This window comes from Rhinolophus sinicus, linkage group LG02 (assembly GCF_036562045.2).
Source record: "Rhinolophus sinicus isolate RSC01 linkage group LG02, ASM3656204v1, whole genome shotgun sequence".
NCBI lineage: Eukaryota > Metazoa > Chordata > Mammalia > Chiroptera > Rhinolophidae > Rhinolophus > Rhinolophus sinicus.
The window spans coordinates 155,653,719-155,673,322 of record NC_133752.1 but is presented as its reverse complement, the minus strand read 5'-3'; the positions used below and the strand labels follow the sequence as shown (position 1 = coordinate 155,673,322).

At 34.6% G+C, this 19,604-nt stretch overlaps 1 protein-coding gene across 2 annotated transcripts in view; it reads right to left on the bottom strand.

Moving 5' to 3' along the window:
• Window positions 1-1,562: 1,562 nt before the first annotated feature.
• The window catches only part of GXYLT1 (glucoside xylosyltransferase 1), a 41,226-nt gene continuing 23,184 nt past the window's right edge, over window positions 1,563-19,604 (bottom strand). For both annotated transcript variants that reach the window (XM_019748442.2, XM_019748443.2), the window contains 3 exons: window positions 13,638-13,761; window positions 13,170-13,342; window positions 1,563-7,013 (listed from right to left, as the gene is read on the bottom strand). In XM_019748442.2, the coding sequence (XP_019604001.1) occupies window positions 6,852-7,013; window positions 13,170-13,342; window positions 13,638-13,761 (459 nt within the window). In that variant the 3' untranslated portion in view covers window positions 1,563-6,851. The remainder of the gene's footprint in view (window positions 7,014-13,169; window positions 13,343-13,637; window positions 13,762-19,604) is intronic.

The window sequence follows — 19,604 nt, the reverse complement described above, 5'->3', positions numbered from 1 at the left end:
TGCAAGGTGTCTCAGATTGTTTTCCTTTAATATCTATTCTCTCTTCTTCTTTTTCAATAGTAGACATGAAAAATTTTGTCTGAGCCCATGTGATGAATATGTACAAATATCCCAACTTCCACTGCGGCTAGAGAGTCCATATGACTAGGTTCTGGGCCAAAGAATTGTTTAAGTAATTTGTAATACTCCACAAAAGTTTTATTAAAAGGTGGAAGCAGGCCCTTTTCCTCCCATGTCTTCCTCCCTCCTAGCTGGAAAGCAGATATGCTTGATGGAACCAGAATGACATTCTTGTACCACTGGTGGAAGCCATTTACTGGAAATGACAAAGGAGCAGGGAAGAGGGAGACGAGGTCCCTGGGGATGGTGGGACCTCCTCATCTACCTGGACAACTCACATTTATGTGAGAGAAAAATAAGCTTCTATCTTCTTTAAGTCACCATTATTTTGGATTTCTGTTACTTGTAGCCAATTCTCATCTGGGTAATCTTACCTAATACACAAATTTATGAATATTTTTCTTTGCCTATTACTAAATTCTATAAATATGGATATAATATGGATATATAACCCGGTATTCATTTATTGTATTATTTAAATCCTCTGAATATATCCATTTATTTTTTATCTTCTTGATGTGCAAATTGTGAAAGAAGTTTATTAAAGAGTAACACTACGATGGTGGCTTTATCAATTGCTTATATTTCTGGGAGATTCTGCTATATGTAAACATCTATGTTTTATCGATAACAATTAATGTGTATTTTAGTACTATAAAAAATTGTTTAAAAATATTCCTTTGTCCCATTTTGAACGTCGGATCTTGATTTTATATTCTTTTTATGACATCACATTTTCTTTCTTTTCTTTTTATTTTTCTTCTATGCCTTTCCCCATTCCTTTGTTTACCTTCTACCTTATACATTTTGCTCAGGCATTGCAGGATGAACCTGAGAGAGTTCTGAAGGCTAATTCTTTCAAGGGGTGGTAGGTCAGCCTAGGAAATTGCCCTTAGCTTTACCCATTCTCGTGGTAAGCATTCAGAAATATGTCCAAATTATTGTGCTGCTGCTGAGTGGTACTTGACTTATTGTGCTAAACCTTTCCTCTATGTCAGCAATTAAGTTTCAACTGTCTTCTCTGGTCCTTTCTAATTTATTTATCAGATCTTTAATGGCATCCTTTTGATCAATTTATTTCTTAGGTCTTTGATCTCTTTTTTAATCTCATTCAATATTTATCATTTCTTCTTTGAGATTTACCTTAATTAATTCATGATGTTAACAAGTTGTTGCACAGTATGAAGCTCCTGAGGGAAATCTGTTCCTTAGGATATAGTTGCTAGACACTTAGTTATCAAGCATACTAACCCTAAAGATTACAAAACTGTTTTCGATTGCTAGAATAATTCAGACACATCATTTGAAGAAATTAAACATCTATTGAGTATATGTTTATTTACTAACAGCAACACACAGTTTCTGAAGAAAAAGAAGAGTTGAACTTCCCCCAAAACAGAATGAAGCAACTTTCCATTATTCTGAGGTAACAGTCGAATCTATAATCGTATATTCCACTTTAATAAATGTCAAGATACACAAAATACTTGGAGGGTTATATCCAAATTATCCTAAAGCTGTAACATTTTAAGGTAAAAAGCAGTTTAAAGGTAGTAATCTCTGCATATCACGGTACACCAAGACACAGCTTTACAGCCATTACTACTCAAATTATTAATATACTTATGCAAAATGCTTGTGCAAAATTGAAACAACTGCCACTTTTTCCAGTTTCTGATTTCGGGAACAGGTGCAAATCACTATCTCCTTCATAGATCTTCCATTACAGCATCCATCAAAAACCACTGGCCCGGCTCTCAAATAAGGGTAACAATGCACGTGATACATGTGTGTTCTGCTAAGTTTGGAATAAATGACATATTCTATAGCTATACTACAAACCCTGAATTATTTTTGCACAACATTCCAACATTCCCTGAAGAGATTTTATACAAAGGTTGAAAATAGCTATTTTCCATCATAGTCAAAGTCAATTTACTTTTTAAATGGACTATATACACTGTTGTGTTCTCTTCAATTTTTACAGGTGTTATGTGTGTGAATATGCTCACATATTCAGATTGTGTATATAAACTAAACATTATCAAAGACTCCACATCAATTAAATTTGGTATCAAAATGTCTTACTACAGATCCTCCAAATAGCATTCACAGTATTAGTAGTGAGAGAAATTTTCTTTTTTTATTTTTCCTATCTTTTCAAAGGTTCTCTTTTGTTTGAAAACTGAGTTTACAGAAAATTCTAAAAAAATAATCCCATTAGATAATTTGAGTTAGCAATAGAGAGGAGGTGACAATACATGTTTTCCATTTAAAGTTAAGTCTGACTTTTTGTAATCAACTTTAAGTTTGTAATCAACTTTAAATTGCCTTGTCAAATATGCTATTCCATGTTCTTCTCATGATACTATAATTGCAAGATAGTTGAATTAACATCATATTCATTTTTAGTTGTTTTTAAAAAAAGAACATTCTTGTACCACCTTTTAGACTTGTCTTAAGTTTATACAACTTTATAACTTACTTTTAAAAATCTAGTTCATGTTCAATGAATTAAGAAACAACAAACATCAAAACAGTTCAGCCAGAATCGAACAGGCAAAAAAGGGTTGCTTTGGCAGTGTATAAAAAGATAACTGTTACAGTACAAATCATTATTTAATCTCTTTTTATTAAATATTAAAAGGCAATTTTGCTTTAAGACACTTGAAATTACATTTGATAAATGGGTAACTGACCCCACATACCTGACACATTGCTCCCCTACTTTTCTTCTCCATTTACTCTAAGGAACCAAAAAAAGTTATTTAAAACAATACAGATCAATGGTGTTTCTAAAATCATCTCAAAGAGGCTCTGATTACTACTAAGGTATTTATTACTTACAATATAAACTTCTGAAAAACAAGACACTGAGTACTATCTTGTAAAGTTTTTCCCTTTGATGTATTTTTGCTCTCCTGTTCCCATGAATCCATTCGTAACATTTCAACTGAAAGTTTGCCTACTGAGGAATCAATAGCTGTGACTTAATTGCTTAAGCTGCCATGCAAGGTAGGGGCATGATTCCCAAATCTACCTTCCTACCAGTATCATCTTGGAAAACTGCTGCAATAAATTCTCGGGTCCCTTCAGACCTAATGAGTCTGTCCCTTCCACCCTGACCTCCCATGTGATTCGATGCAGTTAGTCGTGCAAAATCCAACATTTGGGATGACTACAACGACAACGTTAAAAAGGAAGGTACCTGTCACAGTGTTTCCAGAGGTCGTAGCTCACAAACTGGGATCCAGTAAAAAAATATAATGTTGAATCATTAGCACTAAACGATCAGAGAGCAGAGTGACTGGGAAATGACTAGCATCAACAAGTCAAAGGTAGCCTTGCTGCCCCTTCCATGAAAGCCAGCACCCTCCCTGACCCTGGAGGGCCTTGCGCTGAACTAGAAGAAGGCAGGCAGACAGCGGCACAGGGTGGGGGCTACAACTCGTAAGTGACTGTTTCCACACCATTTCTCTCCATCTCTATGTCTCAATTTTCCCACTCTCATTCCTTCTCTTCTCTTACTCTGCCTTTTGCTATTCTCACTCTTATTTCTCTTTCCTCACTTTCTCACTTTCCCTCTTTTCCTTCTTTTTTGATCATTCATTCATATCATTCTTTTCTTCTCTGCTTTCTCTTCCTTCCATAATATAAGCAAATTTGTACTGGAGATACAATATATGTCAGAAAACATTCAGCCTAAGGAAACAGAATGATCTGTACAGGAAGTAACAGGACAAAACAGAACCTCAACAGTAATGCTGATGCTGCATGATATAAGCCATGTGAAACGCTTTCCAATCCTTTATCTCTTCTGAACTTCATAACTTCATCACACATGACTTCTGAGTCTCATGAAGTTAGAAGGGCATACTGATTATTTACAAACCCAAGGCACAGAGGTTAAATGATATGCCTGGGGTCACTAACCAGGAAGAGAATCCACATCTAGTTCACAGTCTGATTTTCTTCCCATTACATCTATAACATCTGACTGTAAGCAAGATGAGAGAACAGTGAATGCACATTAATATTGTTTCAGGCTCCAAAGTGTCCAAGGATAACTGGGTTATCTTATACATTAGGAACCACTCTTCATGGGGGGAAAAATGTATTTTCTTAAAATGTAAATCACAATATATATTTCTAAAGGTTTCCAAGTTCTTTTAAGATGACTACTTCACACAAATGCAGTTTGACTGTATTTTAGTCATTCCACTTTGGTAACACTGCAGCCCAGAGACAGTTCTGAGGTCAGAATTGTTCTAACACATAGACTCAAAGAATATAGAATGTAATTTATATAAACTACATAAATATAGTGTTTCATGAAAAGAAATATAATATTCTCTAAGTTGTTCTGTAAGTTAACCTCATTAATGCTACGAACTGCATTTCTTGAGAATTCTAAGGAAAAAGTTACCTTATCTAAAGATAAATTCAGAAAACTCATTTTAATAATGTTATGTACTTTCTGTGATATCCTAAATTTAAGGAAAAAATAGTCCCTAAGTGGAGAGTTTTCACCATCACCAAATTTATGGTAAAAGGCCCAATAGGCAAGGTCTAAATAAACCAGATGAAGAATTTTCCAATAATTTTCAGTGATATAGAATGTATGTCAATCTAAATAAACCACAACACTGTGAGACCACAGTATACATTCCAGTTGGATTAAACTACGACCACATTCTACATAGTCCCAATCAAGCATATCAGAGCCCAGGGGTTTGAAATTCTCTGTTCACTGAGAAAATTAAATCTAAGGAACTTACTAATAATATAAATTCCTACCTTGTCAATAACCCAAAGTACTTCCTCTAATATTTCAGAATCATTATTATAATCCACCAACTGTGCCAAGAATTGTGAAATCCTAACTTCAACCTTCAAGTGGGCAAAATTAGTTCCAGTTAAATTTATTTCCAATGAAATCCCAAACTATTTCCAAATGTTTGTAGACCCCATCCTAGACATAGTGGACCAGACAGAGTCTTCAAAGGTGAAGCCCAGGAATCCATTCTCAACAAGCTCCCTGTGACTGTCTAATACAGCCAGGCAATGGTCTTATTTGGGCACTGTTGGAAACCATCTTCTATATATCCTCAAAACTTTAAAATTCTTGCATTCTCATTTTCTACTTAGCAAACTCAATGTCAACACAGTTCACAAGTTCTTATATTCACTATGGAATTCTGCCAAGGACGTACAGATTGTACTCTCTAAACGCATCTAAGAGTGCTGGCTGTTTATCAACTTCAGATTTGCCTTTCTTATACTTTCTTCTCAGTGTGCCCCTGACTGAACTACAAAAGACAGGAGACAACTGTACGACCATTTCTTTCGGTATATTCCATGTCTCCACAGAGAGCACTGGGTCTTCATAAAGCCAATCATCACTATTTTCAAATAAGTCATATTTTTCCTTCATTTCTCTTATTCTATTTAAGCATTAAAATATCAAAAAGAGAAAAAGACTATAATCATATAGCACTTGGTAAAATGATATGTGCCCCTGCAGAGTACATCTTAATACTCAAAATCTATAGTTACATTAGACAGCTGTCAAGAACAGTAAGAGAAGTAATATTTTTCGCATTTTCAACATTTAAAAAAGTAACTGTCTTAAGTGATGTCCAAAAAAGGAAAAAATGCACATTAACCCAATCAAAACTACGTTTTCGATAATCAGAGGTAACAATTGTCTTAATCCAAATCATTCATGAAAGTTGTCTAATGTATTTTAAGTAAGGCTCTATATATTTGCTTCTTCAAAAATAACTTGCAAAGTCATTCTGAGGTAGAAGAAAATAAGTTTAAATGGATAACTTTTTTCTACTTCATTGTAACTAAAATTACTGTTCACAGGAAGTATATAGCTTATGCATTTTGGTCCATCACATTTTCCACCATCACATAAGAATACTATTTAGGTTCTCACTTTATTATTAGCATATTTTTTCTTGCTTCTAGAATGCCCAATAAAGCTGAAAATTTCCATTTAAAGTGATAAAAAAAATTTCCCAAAAGTATCTGTTTAACAATCTTAGATCAGAATTTGGCAAGATAAATGAAAATGCCACATTTTACAAACATACACACAGACTAAAACTCCAAAATTTTCTTGTTTCTTACACAGCTCAATTTTAAATGTGCAGCTTACTTACAATCTAAAAATAAATTTAAACATGATTGTCACAAAAAAAGATTTTAAAACAGAGATGACATCTATAAAGGCACACATAGATTGTCAATGGTTACATCACATTTGTGGTTACATCACAAACAGAATATTTTCTGCTCCTGTAAACAACTTTTTTCTCACACGTTTAAAGTGAGGTTAGTGCTGACATAAAAGTATTGCTATACTCACAGTTTGAGTGTTTCCACTGTGTATGAGGTACATTTTCTCCATTCATACACCCCTACTGTTCTTACTCACTTGAGAATAAGAGTCAACCAAAGTCTGTAGGCTACAACCATTCAATATTTTCATCAATACTGGAATGACTGCATATAACATTACAAAACATCAGAGATGAAAAATGTCTTCTTGTCCAAGACTTTAATTTATTCTTCATTACATGAATATACTGCTCATTTAACTTCTTCAGGAAGAAAATTATTCTGAAGATGAATAATTCCTTCCTGAATACTTCATCTAAGACTATTCCTTCACACATTTGATTTTGTGGTTTTAATTCATTTGATTTAGTAGTCACCAAGAATCACCTTTCCTTTGGTGGTCTATCATAACGGTCTCGTATGCTTTTTGATAGCTGTTTGATAAATATTTTGTAAATTTTTCCACAGTATGTATGCACTGTCTTTTGCAGTTCCAGTTCTAAAGGTTTCAATAAGGAACGGATGTTGTCATCTTCAAAAGAACACTAGAAAAAGAAAATAAAAAGACAAAGATATATATAAGTACATAACTGATTCCAAATAACTTCTTCAGTCAATTTAATATTGACAACCTCTGAATTTCACGAAAAGTATATGCTCAACAAATATTTTCAATGAATTAAATAGAACTATGATCTCACATTAGAGGAGGGAGAAAATAATGGTAAAATCACTGAGGGTATCAGGGAAAGTTTTTCTGAGAAGAGGTAATAGAGGCAGGGCATTCCAAGCCAAGGCAAGAGTTCTTACAGTGGAGGTTTAAGAGCAGAGAAGACAGACAGAGATACAGACTGGAGTGAAATGAGGACCAAAGGCTCTGAGGTATCTGAGAGAAACTCATGAAAGCCCAGCATCCCTCTGATGATAGTATCGAGGCTAGACTGGAAAGGAAGGAGATGGAGGCATGGAGTGGGAGGAACGCAAAATGATAGCATGGTTCTGCATTTCCCAAAGAACCCTAACTGCACAAAAGTGTCCCAAGGATAAACACATTTCAGAATAACATTCCTAAATAACAGACACCCTTCATGAAGATTCACACTGGCAAACTCTAAAAAGCAAAACAGAAAATACATCTTTTGAATAGTGTTTGGCCCACTAGTTCCAAAATATATTTTTGACCAGAGTCCTTTGTTACTGTAAAATAAGATATATTTCCCAAGGAATGTATTTTGGAAAACAATGTGGCAGTGGTTAAATGGTTAACTTGTGATCTTAGTATTTTTCCCCCCTTCTCCCGCCTCCCCCTTACTCAGGTTCAAGCCGCTATTTCTCAGTCTAGCTGTGTAGGGCACAGCTCCCTGGCCCATGCTGGGATTATGAGCCTTGCGCTCCCCCCACTGAGGCAGCTGGTCGCTGGTCCGCGGACGGCCGCTCACAGCAGCCCACGCCGACCTCTGGCTGCTCACCGCAGCTCAGCTCCAGGGAGAGCGGTTGTTCAAAATCTTAGCTGTAGAGGGCACGGATCACTGTCCCATGTGGGAATCGAACCAGCAATCTCGGTGTTAGGAGCATGACGCTCCAACCACCTGAGCCACCGGGACGGCCCAAGCATTTTTAACCAGATACATTTTTGGATTTAGCATTTGCAACTAGGTATATTTTCAATTAGAAAGATGGATGGGGTTTAAAAAGAGAACATTTTTATGTGAAAGTTTGAAGTCGGTGAAAAATGCAAGATCCCAAAGGATATTCAAAACCTGAAATCTCAGAGGGCTTCAAATGACCCCAGCTTATCCCTGAGGTTCACTGCCATGAAACAGAGAAAGAAGAAATGAAATCACCACCCAAATCACAATTATTGAGTCTGCAGAAAGCTGAAGTAAATCTATGGAAAAAAGATAAACTCAGATGCTAATTTATCACATGGATTTTATCAATGTAGAGAGAGATGCAAAGAGATCTTAACACTTGATAACTCTTGAGCAAGAAAACTGTGAACATTAACATTATTCTTAGGGCGATTTTTAAAACCAAATCACATATACTGGAGATAAATACCTAAAATTGTTACAGAGACAAAAACAGAGGAAGCCTAACTAGGAAGAATGTAATGAAAATAATAATAGCTAGCACACAGGTATATCTGGGAGAAACTATTGAAAGCTGGACTGGCTTTAAAAAGGCCACTTCTTACACACCAGACATCATGCTAGCCTCACAGCAATTTTACAAAATAGGTCCTATAATTATCCCAACTTATGATGAAACAACTAAGGCAAGAAGAGATCATTTTCCCACACTAAGTGGGAAAGCCAGGATTCCACCCCAGCTGCCCAGCTCCAAAGTCAAAGTGCTGTTCCACCACACAGCATCACTTAATCCAAAGAAGCAATGGTAATCACAAAATAGTCACGGGGATGTGAAATACAGCATGGGAATATAATCAATAATGTTGTAAAGATTACGTAGGGTGCCAGGTGGGTACTGGACTTATTGGAGGGGGGGTTGTCACTTCCTAGATTGTGTAGATGTCTGACCACTGCACTATATACACCTAAAGTTGAAAAAGAATACTGAATGTCAACTATAATATGTGTGTGTGTGTGTGTGTGTATGTATATGTGTGTGTCTGTGTGTGTGTGTATGTAATCCAAGATGTGGAGTACAGCATAGGAAATAGAGTCAATGGTTACTGTAATAGCTATGCACAATATCAGAGGGGTAGTAGACTTGGGGAGATGGTTATCACTTTGTGAGGGGTGTAAATGTCTAATCATGTTTTGTACACCTGAAACTAATATAAAAAAATAAAATTTAAAAAAGAATACAAATAAAAAAAGGCAAAAAATAATTTTAAAAAAGCAACAAAACTGTGCCAAGTCAGTTTCCAAAAATCCTGTTGAAAGATGAAGTTCAATTAAGCGTGGGAAATTGGGAAAAGTGCTGTGCTGCATATAGATATGCATAGATTTATTTGGGATTAAAAGTGGCAGCTAAATTGAAGAAGGTAACCTTCACGAAGGGTTATCACCTCCATCAAGTGATACTATAACCTTTCAATGTGTGCAAAAACATACTTGGACAACTGTGGTTGAGAGAGATGGATAATAATGGGAAGACCAAACTGTGATTTCTTATTTAGCAATGACAATAAAATGAAAACATTAAAAAGGCGTTTAAAAGTTAATTCCCAGGAATATGAAGTACTTCAGATTCAGTTCATTCATTTTCATGTGATTTACATCCCAGTATTTGTGGTTAAAAATTTTTTTCTTCACTGGGAAAGTCTTTTGATGACTATTTTCCTGAAATAAAAACAGTGCCTGTTGAATTACAGCTCTTAATCATCCAATATATAACACAAGTAATTTGACCTTTAAGGGAGAAGATGATAAATTACCAAAATTTCTGCCTATATACCATGTTTCCCCAGAAATAAGACCTAGCCGGACCATCAGCTCTAATGCGTCTTTTGGAGCAAAATTTAATATATGACCCAGTATATATTATATTATATTATATTATATTATATTATATTATATTATATTATATTATACCTGGTCTTATATAAAAATAAGACCAAGTCTTATATTAATTTTTGCTCCAAAAGATGCATTAGAGCTAATGGGCCAGCTAGGTCTTATTTTCGGGGAAACACAGTAAATGCATCCTGAAGTCACTGAATTCTGCCATTCACATAATGTGTACTGAATGCCCAGAGTGAGCAGGACATAACCTGCACCTGTAGGTGTCCCTTCCCCAAACGCCATATGCACCCTGAGCTGACTGCAGGCCTCTTTCCCCACTGCACAGGGTGCCGGACTTGTCTTCACCTTCCCTTCTCTGCCTGGTACTCATCCTTACAGCTCAGTTCAACTGTCAGCTCCTCTGAGAAGTCTTTTCTGACAGTTAATCACTCCCTCATCATGGGCACAGCACCCAGTTCACAATCTTTTAGGAAGGTCATGCTCTGTATATAAGACTATCAGTTGAAAGGCAGCAAATAAATAGTGAGGCTATGCTGACCACAAGTAGATAATTCAAGTCATTTTCAAAGAACAGAACATGTTTTAAAAATACAGCAGCATGGCAGTTCAATCCAACAAATGCTGAGTACCAACTATATGCAAGAAGGTAGTGTAGGAGGGAAACACTCATGCCTCCTTTGCAGAGATAGCTATGCAAATATAAACAGGGTGTGAAGTAAATCAAAGTTAACACAGAAACACCAAGAAACACAGTAATTCAGAATGAAATACATTAAGCAGGAAATATCTTATAGAGCAATAAAATGTTTTGTTCCCATTTTGAATTTGCAATTTTTAATCTTAATATTTTTATTCACTCAGCAACTAATATTTAACATATATGTATGGACTGTAAGAACTGATTTGCTAGCAGACATAGCCATGCATTTATGATTTAAAGATGATTCATATCCTTTATAATTCACACTGTGCATTGCATTCGATGGCTATGACTAAGCATCTGTCTGAAACTCGCATGAATACCCTTGTCTGAATTCTCTCAAAAATTACACTTCTTACTGAATTACAGATAAGAGAAGGTAAAAACACTAATGAAGAGCACCATAAAAGACTGATCAACTTCATTAAGTTGAAAAATGGAGTTTCCATAGACCCAAAACAAACACAAAAAATCATTAAATCAGCATGTGAAATCATTTTAAAAGATTTATTTTTTAAAAATCAAGTGTAATTAATCAGCTTAAAACTATTACTCAGGTTTTTAATGGTACATATTTATAAAAGATCAAAGAAAAGGTCAAATAAATTAGTAAGATTTAATTTGTTAATAATGTATTTTCAATGTTCAAAGGAAACAAAGAAATCACATTTTTGTAAGAATGTAATTATTTTCTATCCTACAAAGTCTCAGAACCCCCAAAAGTACTTTTCTTCATTTTTACTACCTTTTGACCACCCATGATAAAGCATTATTAAAATACAACATTGATTTCAAACAAATCCTGAACTCTTTTTAGTAGGTTGGTTTTTTTGAGAAGAGGGAAGTACAGATAATGGTATGAGTGGAGCATTTTTCAAACTGTTTTAAATGCATTGTAGGATTAAGCAAATGAGGAAATGTTTTATGTTAGGAGCCAGGATTCTACATATGGAAGAAAGGAGATAAAACACAGAAACATAGAGTAGGACAAGGCAAAGAAGGGCCTTGGAGGAATGCAACTGGAGGCATTGGAGTGGGTGCATGATTCTACGTGTGTGTGTGTGTGTGTGTGTGTGTGTGTGTGTTTATATTTCCTAGCTGTGACACTGAAAGGGCTAAGAAGAGAAGACACCCTGGTACCAACAAGCATGCCTACCGTGTTTCCCCAAAAATAAGACCCAGCTGGACAATCAGCTCTAATGCGTCTTTTGGAGCAAAAATTAATATAAGACCGGTCTTATTTTACCCAATGTAAGACCGGGTCTTATATAAGACTGGGTCTTGTATTAATTTTTGCTCCAAAACACGCATTAGAGTTGATTGTCCAGTTAGGTCTTATTTTTTGGGGAAACAGGGTAGCACCCAGAGCCCACCAAAAGGAATAAGAGCGCATTTGACAGACAGCTAATTTCAGTGCTCGGGTTGGGAAGGTATATCAAGATGAGCTTGAAATATTTTGTTTGGGCAGGTAATGAGGAGTTATTCAAAATAATGATGGGCATTTGTCAAAAGGGCATAAGAAGTAGCCAAAAGGGGCTCCCCAATGGCCAAATATGGAACAAATTTGCCATTAACATAAATAAAATGGAATACTGCATTATAAATCATCGAAAAAATACATATTAATGAGTTCACACTGATAACGTGTAGATCAATAAATGGATAAAAGGGGAAAGCTCTTACTTACAGCAGGGTGCCAAGGCTGTATGTGGAAGGAGTATTAGAGCTGTACAACTATCAGTTTGCAACCACCACAGTGAAGATTGGTTTGGGCAAGAACTCACAATGGATACTAAATATAGTACGGAAGTTTTGATGAGCAGAGTATTTACATGATCTTTTAGAGTCTCCCCACCCCACAGGCTGCTTACAAGAGGAAAAACAACTATACAGTGGAGAAACTGAACGACATTTTGACTGAGTAATTAAAATCAACATCCCCAGTGAGAGGCCGGCAGACAACAGTAACTGTGAATGTGACAGCCTGAGAAGGACACCACATCACTTATACAGTATTCAGGAGGACATATTCTTGAACCTAATTCTAAGGAAATATCAGACAAGTCAGTATGAAGAACATTCTAATAATATGAGAGGCAAATGGGACTCTATCCTTCAGTAAATGCCAATGCCATAAAAGACAGACTCAGAAACTGTCCTAGATCAAAGAAGAGCAAAGATACAAGGGTGGCAGGTTACAGCATTGTGTCAATATTAAACTTCCTGAGTTAGATACCTGCACTTTGGTTAATAAGAGAATGTCGTTGTTCTTAGTGAAAACACACTGAAGTTTTTAGGGGGAAAAGACCATAATGTAGTCAACTTATATTCAAATGGTTCAGAAAAAAGCAACGTATATATAAAGAATCAATTGATAAAGCAAGGGGTAAAATGTTAATAACTCATGAAGCTTAGTAAAGGATGTGGACATTCTTTGTACTATTCTCCCAAATTCTCTGTGAGCTTGTAAGTATACCCACATAAAAACTTTTTTTTTAAAAAATGCTTACATTTCTCAGTGCTTCGTAAATAGCTCTAAATGCTGGTTGTTTATCATCATGGTAAACACCTCTGTTCCCATGAAGAATGAAGATTCCCTCTTCTTCTGCTTCTTGGCAATTGCTTCCATATATACAATGATCTGGTCGGTAATTCCATTGACACGGAAAAACAAAAAGGCTTTCTATGTGAAGAAAAACAAAACAATGAAGCAAATACCCCTAATTCCACAGAATTAACATTCTGCAAAAATTCTAGCTTAAAAATACAGCTCTTACAGAAAATTTTAAATGGTAAAGAATGTTTGGCATTTAGATTTTTTCCTACTCAATCAATATCCAAGAAAAGTTTTACTCTGTCTTAAATATAGTGATAACCATTAATATAAGCCAAAATCAAATAAATGCATTTCTTCACTATTGACTAAATATTATCTATAACTCTTTATAAATGAAAATTAAAGAAACTTAAATGGTTACCTGGATTATGAAAAAATATGATATTCAACAGATCTTGATCACCCCATGTGATATTTAGTTTGTATTTTTTGAGCAATGGCATAAGGATATCTCCCCATCGTAGTCGTACAGTTGTCATATCATTCTGTCAGTAAATACATTAAAAAGATACTCAGGCTTCCAGGTTTAAAATGGCAGCATAATGGCAGTTCCCCAAACCTTCCCTTAGCAATCATTACAGAGCAAGAAGAAATGTAAATTTCTTTTGTTCCAAAACCCAGTGACTCTCATGTAAACCTGTATGTGAGTAAGCCTGTCCAGCTGGAGTGGGGAAGACAACACAAGAAGCTATCTGAAGCCGCACGTAGAGGTGATAAAACAAAAGTCAGGAAAGAGAAAGTAGGTGATAGTTTAAATCCTGGGACTGTGACCTCATCTTACAACGCAGACTGTTTTAGTTCCTATGTCAAATGTCTAGACACAGCACCTCTGTCCATGTCTATGTCACAGAGTTTTTGAGGATTAAACCTGTTAATATGCAAATGAAAAGTACTAGGAATGACACCTGATACATGGTACATGCTCAGTTCTATTACTATTATTGCCATGATCACTTATTCTTCGACTGATGTGGTAATCTTTCATAATTGGCATTTCGTAAAGATCATTTGAAACTGATAAATCAAAAATAGATACTGAATTTCATCAGGTGCCTTTCCAGTCTCTATGGAGTTGCTCATAGCTCATTATTTTAAAATACGAAGTCAAATGCCTAAGGAAACAACAGAGTTGAAAGAGGGTATGAATATACCTCTGGATAGTATGAATGTGGGGTGTGAAGGGGTGCAGTTGAATACGAAGCCTCTTATGAACCTATCTGACTCTTGTAAACTCTCAAACTTAAACCAGTATTCCTCAAAGTGCAGTCTGCAGTGTGGCAACCAGTGAAATTTTTAAGCCCTCTACAAGATTAGGTATGGAAATTAAGGGCAAGATTTAGAAAACTTTTAGAGCAATTTAACACTTTTATAGCAATTTAATAATATTATGTCTATTTAGTCTAATATTTTTCTAGTAACTTATTTATATCATTTTTAGAAAAGTATTGGGTCATGACAGATTGTAAATTTAAAAAAAAAACAACAACACTGATACTTCGCCAGTTTGAAAAACATTGTTACCCTGTTTCCCCGAAAATAAGATCTAGCCAGACAATCAACTCTAACGCATCTTTTGGAGCAAAAATTAATATAAGACCTGGCATTATTATATTATATACTACATTATTATATTACATCATATTATATTATATAATATTCCCAGTCTTATATTAAAATAAGATCGGGTCTTATACTAATTTTTGATCCAAAAGACGCATTAGAGCGGATTGTCTGGCTAGGTCTTATTTTCAGGGAAACATGGTATAAGCTATTCTAGGATACATAATAAACTCAACGGGGGTATAAACGATCTCTCTTTTAAGATAAAGAAGAGCTAGAATTTAAAAAAAAATCCTATGTATTTAAACTAGATTATGATCTGCTATAATTGTATTATCCTTGTGTGAAGTTTCTCAGAATGCAGTAAACACAGTAATTATAAAATAATCAGAAATCCCCCTCTCCAAAAATCTGGAAAATGACTGACACAAGTTGTACTTAAGAAAATAATAATAAAATACTTTATTGAAAGGATGACTCTGAAATACGTTATTGAGCATGTAAACTAAATGTTCGTAAGATCAGAGAAAGAAAATAAGAATTGCACAGGACAAAGACCAGCAACACATTCAATAGGACGGTGGACCAGCTGTACCATGCCATGTTCAAGTCTTCACTGGATTCCATCTGTTCAAAGATAGATAGAAGAGAAGGAGATCTGAGGATACAAGCAGAGGTCAGAGTGATATACCTGGCTTGAAAGATGGAAGGGACCATCTGCCAGGAATGCAGGCAGCCTCTCGAAGCTGAGGAAGATGAAGAAACTAAGAAGCAAAGAGGTGAAATAATTTGCCCTAAACTGTGCACTTAGCAAGTGGCAGATCCAGAACTTGAATTTGGGTAGTTTGATTCCAGAGCTAGTCTCCTAGCTACTAAACTAGATGGCTAATGACTAACTGAATCCATGAATTAATAAGTAAACAAATAATGATTTGTTCTTGAGGTTGTAGAGCTTAGAATTAAGCTAAAAGACGGTATAGAAACAAGATAGATAACCCAAGAAGGCATCTAACACAGGTAAAAATGTAATAATTTCCTTTGTAGAACAATTACTATGAAATAAAGTGATGAAGATTTAAAAAAAATAGACAGATAAAGAAATACACCTATTTAAAGAAAAAAAAATCAATGAAAGATATATACAAGGTCCAGGCAGTCTTGGGGGGGGAATCAAAGCAGGGAAAAAACCTTTATATAGTAACAAAATCCTACTAGAAAAATACTGGACAAAAAGCAATTAATATCAATATTATTTGATGATAATATAATCTAGAATATGCAAGAAAACCAATGAAAGAGGAATAAGAAATGAACTTAATAGACATTATATACAAAAGGAGTTTATAAAAATAGAAAAAGAAAAAAATTAAAATAGAAAAATAAAAACAGAAAAACAATCAAGTAGAGAAATGGTCTAAGGATATGGACAAACAGCCATTCACAAAGGAGGAAACAGAAATGGCTAAAAATTATACGAAAAGATTTTCATCCTCACTGGCAGTATAGTCAGGAAAACACAAATTAAAATATATGAGGTTTTTTCCCCAGCCATATAACTACATGTATATACTAGTACATAACAAATAAAAACCAAATGATCCATTCTCCATAATATCGTACACACATTAAAAATGTGTCAAACTATGTATAATGACATAAAAAGCAGTCAATTATATGTTTACTAAGTAAAAAAAGCAAGATGAAGATTTATAAAAAGATCCTATATGTAAGTGCTAATGTACACGTGTATGAGTTTCAAAACACATTTTTAAAAGGGTCTGAAGAATATGGTACATAGCAAAGTTTACCTCATGGGGCAAAGAAATGAAACTGAGGACAATGGTATGTAAAGAGGGGACTTGTCTTTTTACTCCGCATACAAAGAATTGTTTAAATTTTTATAAGCATGATTTAATTCTGTTATTTTAAAAAATGTAGTTCTAATTTACTAATTTTAGCAAACCTACTACCAAACGCACGTGTATTATATTAAGATCAATTAGTTTAATTTTTAGAATTGTCTATGCTTTTGAAAATAGGCTCATTATCAGTCTATCTTATACATAAATATAAAATTAACAGGTGGCTATTCATATTATGTTCCAACAATGCTAGAAACTGGAACACATCAATTCCCAAAGATTAGTTACTCCACTAATCTCTGAAAAGTTCTATCCCTTTTGGTAAGATGTTTACGGATACTCTGCTCTCATAAGCTGTAGTATATATGTAACACAATAAAAGTCCTCCTCCACATACATCTTTCAAATATGTAATAACAACCATTATGTCCACCTCATAGTAAGTGTTCTCTTGTCCATTCTTTTCAATAATTTATTAATGGGCCGGTTTCTAAAACTTTCATCTGTCTTCTGCTGCTAATTACCTATTCAGTGGTCACTTCATGCCAGACACCATGCTAAATATTCTGTACGAAAGACACACCCTGCCCTCAATAGGTGGAGAAAACAGACAAAAACTACTTTGCAAAGTAATATTTGGCAAGACATGGACAGAGTACAGTAAACATACAAGGGAAGGATTCTCAAGACGCCTTATTTATATTCTTTGGTTTGTTTTCTAATAAATAGAAAACGGTTAAGAAATATACTAATAAGGATTCAGCACTGCACATACAATCATAACACAAAATACAAAGCAAAAGTTTAACCAGTGTTCTATCATTGCCTATCAAGTATTACGAAAAACAAAAAACAAAAAAGTTGAATTTTTACTATTTTAATTTTTAATATATATAAGTATAATACATCAGGTTGGAACTGAACAGTCCTGAGTGGTATGTATTGGGAGACAGCAAAGCAATAAGAATTAAAATCATGGCTATCATCATAAATGGGTAGCGTTACAGTCTTCATGTGACAAGAACAACGGAACAATATTCACTGTTCTATATGAAACAGTTGGGAAAGTTATTGCTTTCAGTAATTCAGTTATATGACAAGAGCCCTAAGTTTTAAGATCTGTGCCAAAAATTGTAGAATCAAATGGAAAAAAAAAGGCCATGTTTGCTACAGATATAGTCTGGAAAACAAAAAAAGATATATGAAAAAGGAATTAAAAAATAAATTTTGTAGAAACATCTTAGCAATCATAAATGTAATAATATTTGAAAACAAAGCAAATCTGCGTTGTTCCCAACATGCAACAGTAGGGTTGCTTGGAACACAGAAACAGTAGGTGTGAGCTAAACTACACCTACTGAATTAGTGTACAATAATGCCCTCATATTTTTCTTCATTAAGTCATTAATCCACAAAAGAAAACAAAAATCTGAAAGTTTCAAAATTATTTCATCTCCCATATCTATATCTAGCTGGTTTAGAACATGCCACACACAAACAGAAAAGGGGAAGGGGAGAAACTGTTAAAGTACTTAAGAATGACATTTAAATAAGCAAAAAATAATCATAGATTTGAACTATATAATTGTATTTTGAAATTTTTTAAAAATCAAATAATGATGTTACACTAAATTATCTCTAAGGTTCTTTGCAACACTAAACTTCTCATAATTCTGTGAATTTAAAATGAAGAGTTTCTGAGAAGTCACATTATTCCTTAGCAGATAATCTTACAGCACCATCTTCTGGTATAATATTTACTATACATAGTCTAACAATCAGAAAAGATAGAAAACTCATGGTATACCTGTTTTATTCAGTAAAACTTTATGGTACATGAAATTTTGAAACTCAAGATATATTAAATTGGATACTTGAAGAAAGACGTTCACTGTTAAGCAAGAGCACAAGATATACTAGTTTCATTAATGTATTCAATTGTGGGAGACAAAACTAAAATGAAATCAAGATCTCAGAAAGGTTCAGAGAATGGGAAAGTGGAAAAAAAAAACCCCTGTTTACTAGATCTACAGAAGATAAGAGTGATGGGTACCAAATGTCCTAAGATTGAAATCTTCCCATGTGAATGTGATGGCTACAAGGAGTACTGTGGCCTAAACTAAAGATGAAAGGGAACAACTCTAAATGAAGCAAAGATTTAAATCACATAGAAAGGAGTAATAAATAATGGTGTAAATTCTGGTCCACCAGAAGCCATAAGAAAAATATCTGACAAATATATACATATACAAACATACATATATACTCACAACATAAAAGACACATTATCCCTTAATGTTTACTTTAGTCCTAACTAGCTGTAGAGGGATAACCAGTAAGTCCATAGGAGTGTTTCAAAAGTCACTGTTCTTAGCTAACATTTAAGTGTTTACTGTGTGCCACGCTCCGTACGTTTACGATGTGTTAGCTGCTGTTCTAATTTCATCCTCCAAAAGCCCTGTGACATAGGTACTGTTGTCTTCCTCATTTCACAGACGAGAAAACTAGAGCTCAGAGATGTTCAAAGGTCCCAGAGTTTGAATCAAGCCTGCAGCCTCCAGAGTCTGAACCATGACTCTGCGTTCCCTAAGACATATCATACTTTAGATTAAAGTATTCTATGGCTGCACAACTACAAAATGGCAACGACTGCCTGGAATAACCATCTAGGCAGATGATGTTTGCTACCTAGTGCATTGTTATTTTAATTCATTGTTATGCCATCTGATTTGACCTACTGTAATGCTCCAATAAACAAAATACTAAGAATACGCATGTCATCAACTATTTTAGATAAATGGAAAAATTCCAAATAGTTCAAGCTAGTTTTTAATAAAGCAAAATTAAATCATAAACCAAACAATTTGGAAGAAAAGTAGAGAAATGTTAACCAACTACCTGTATCA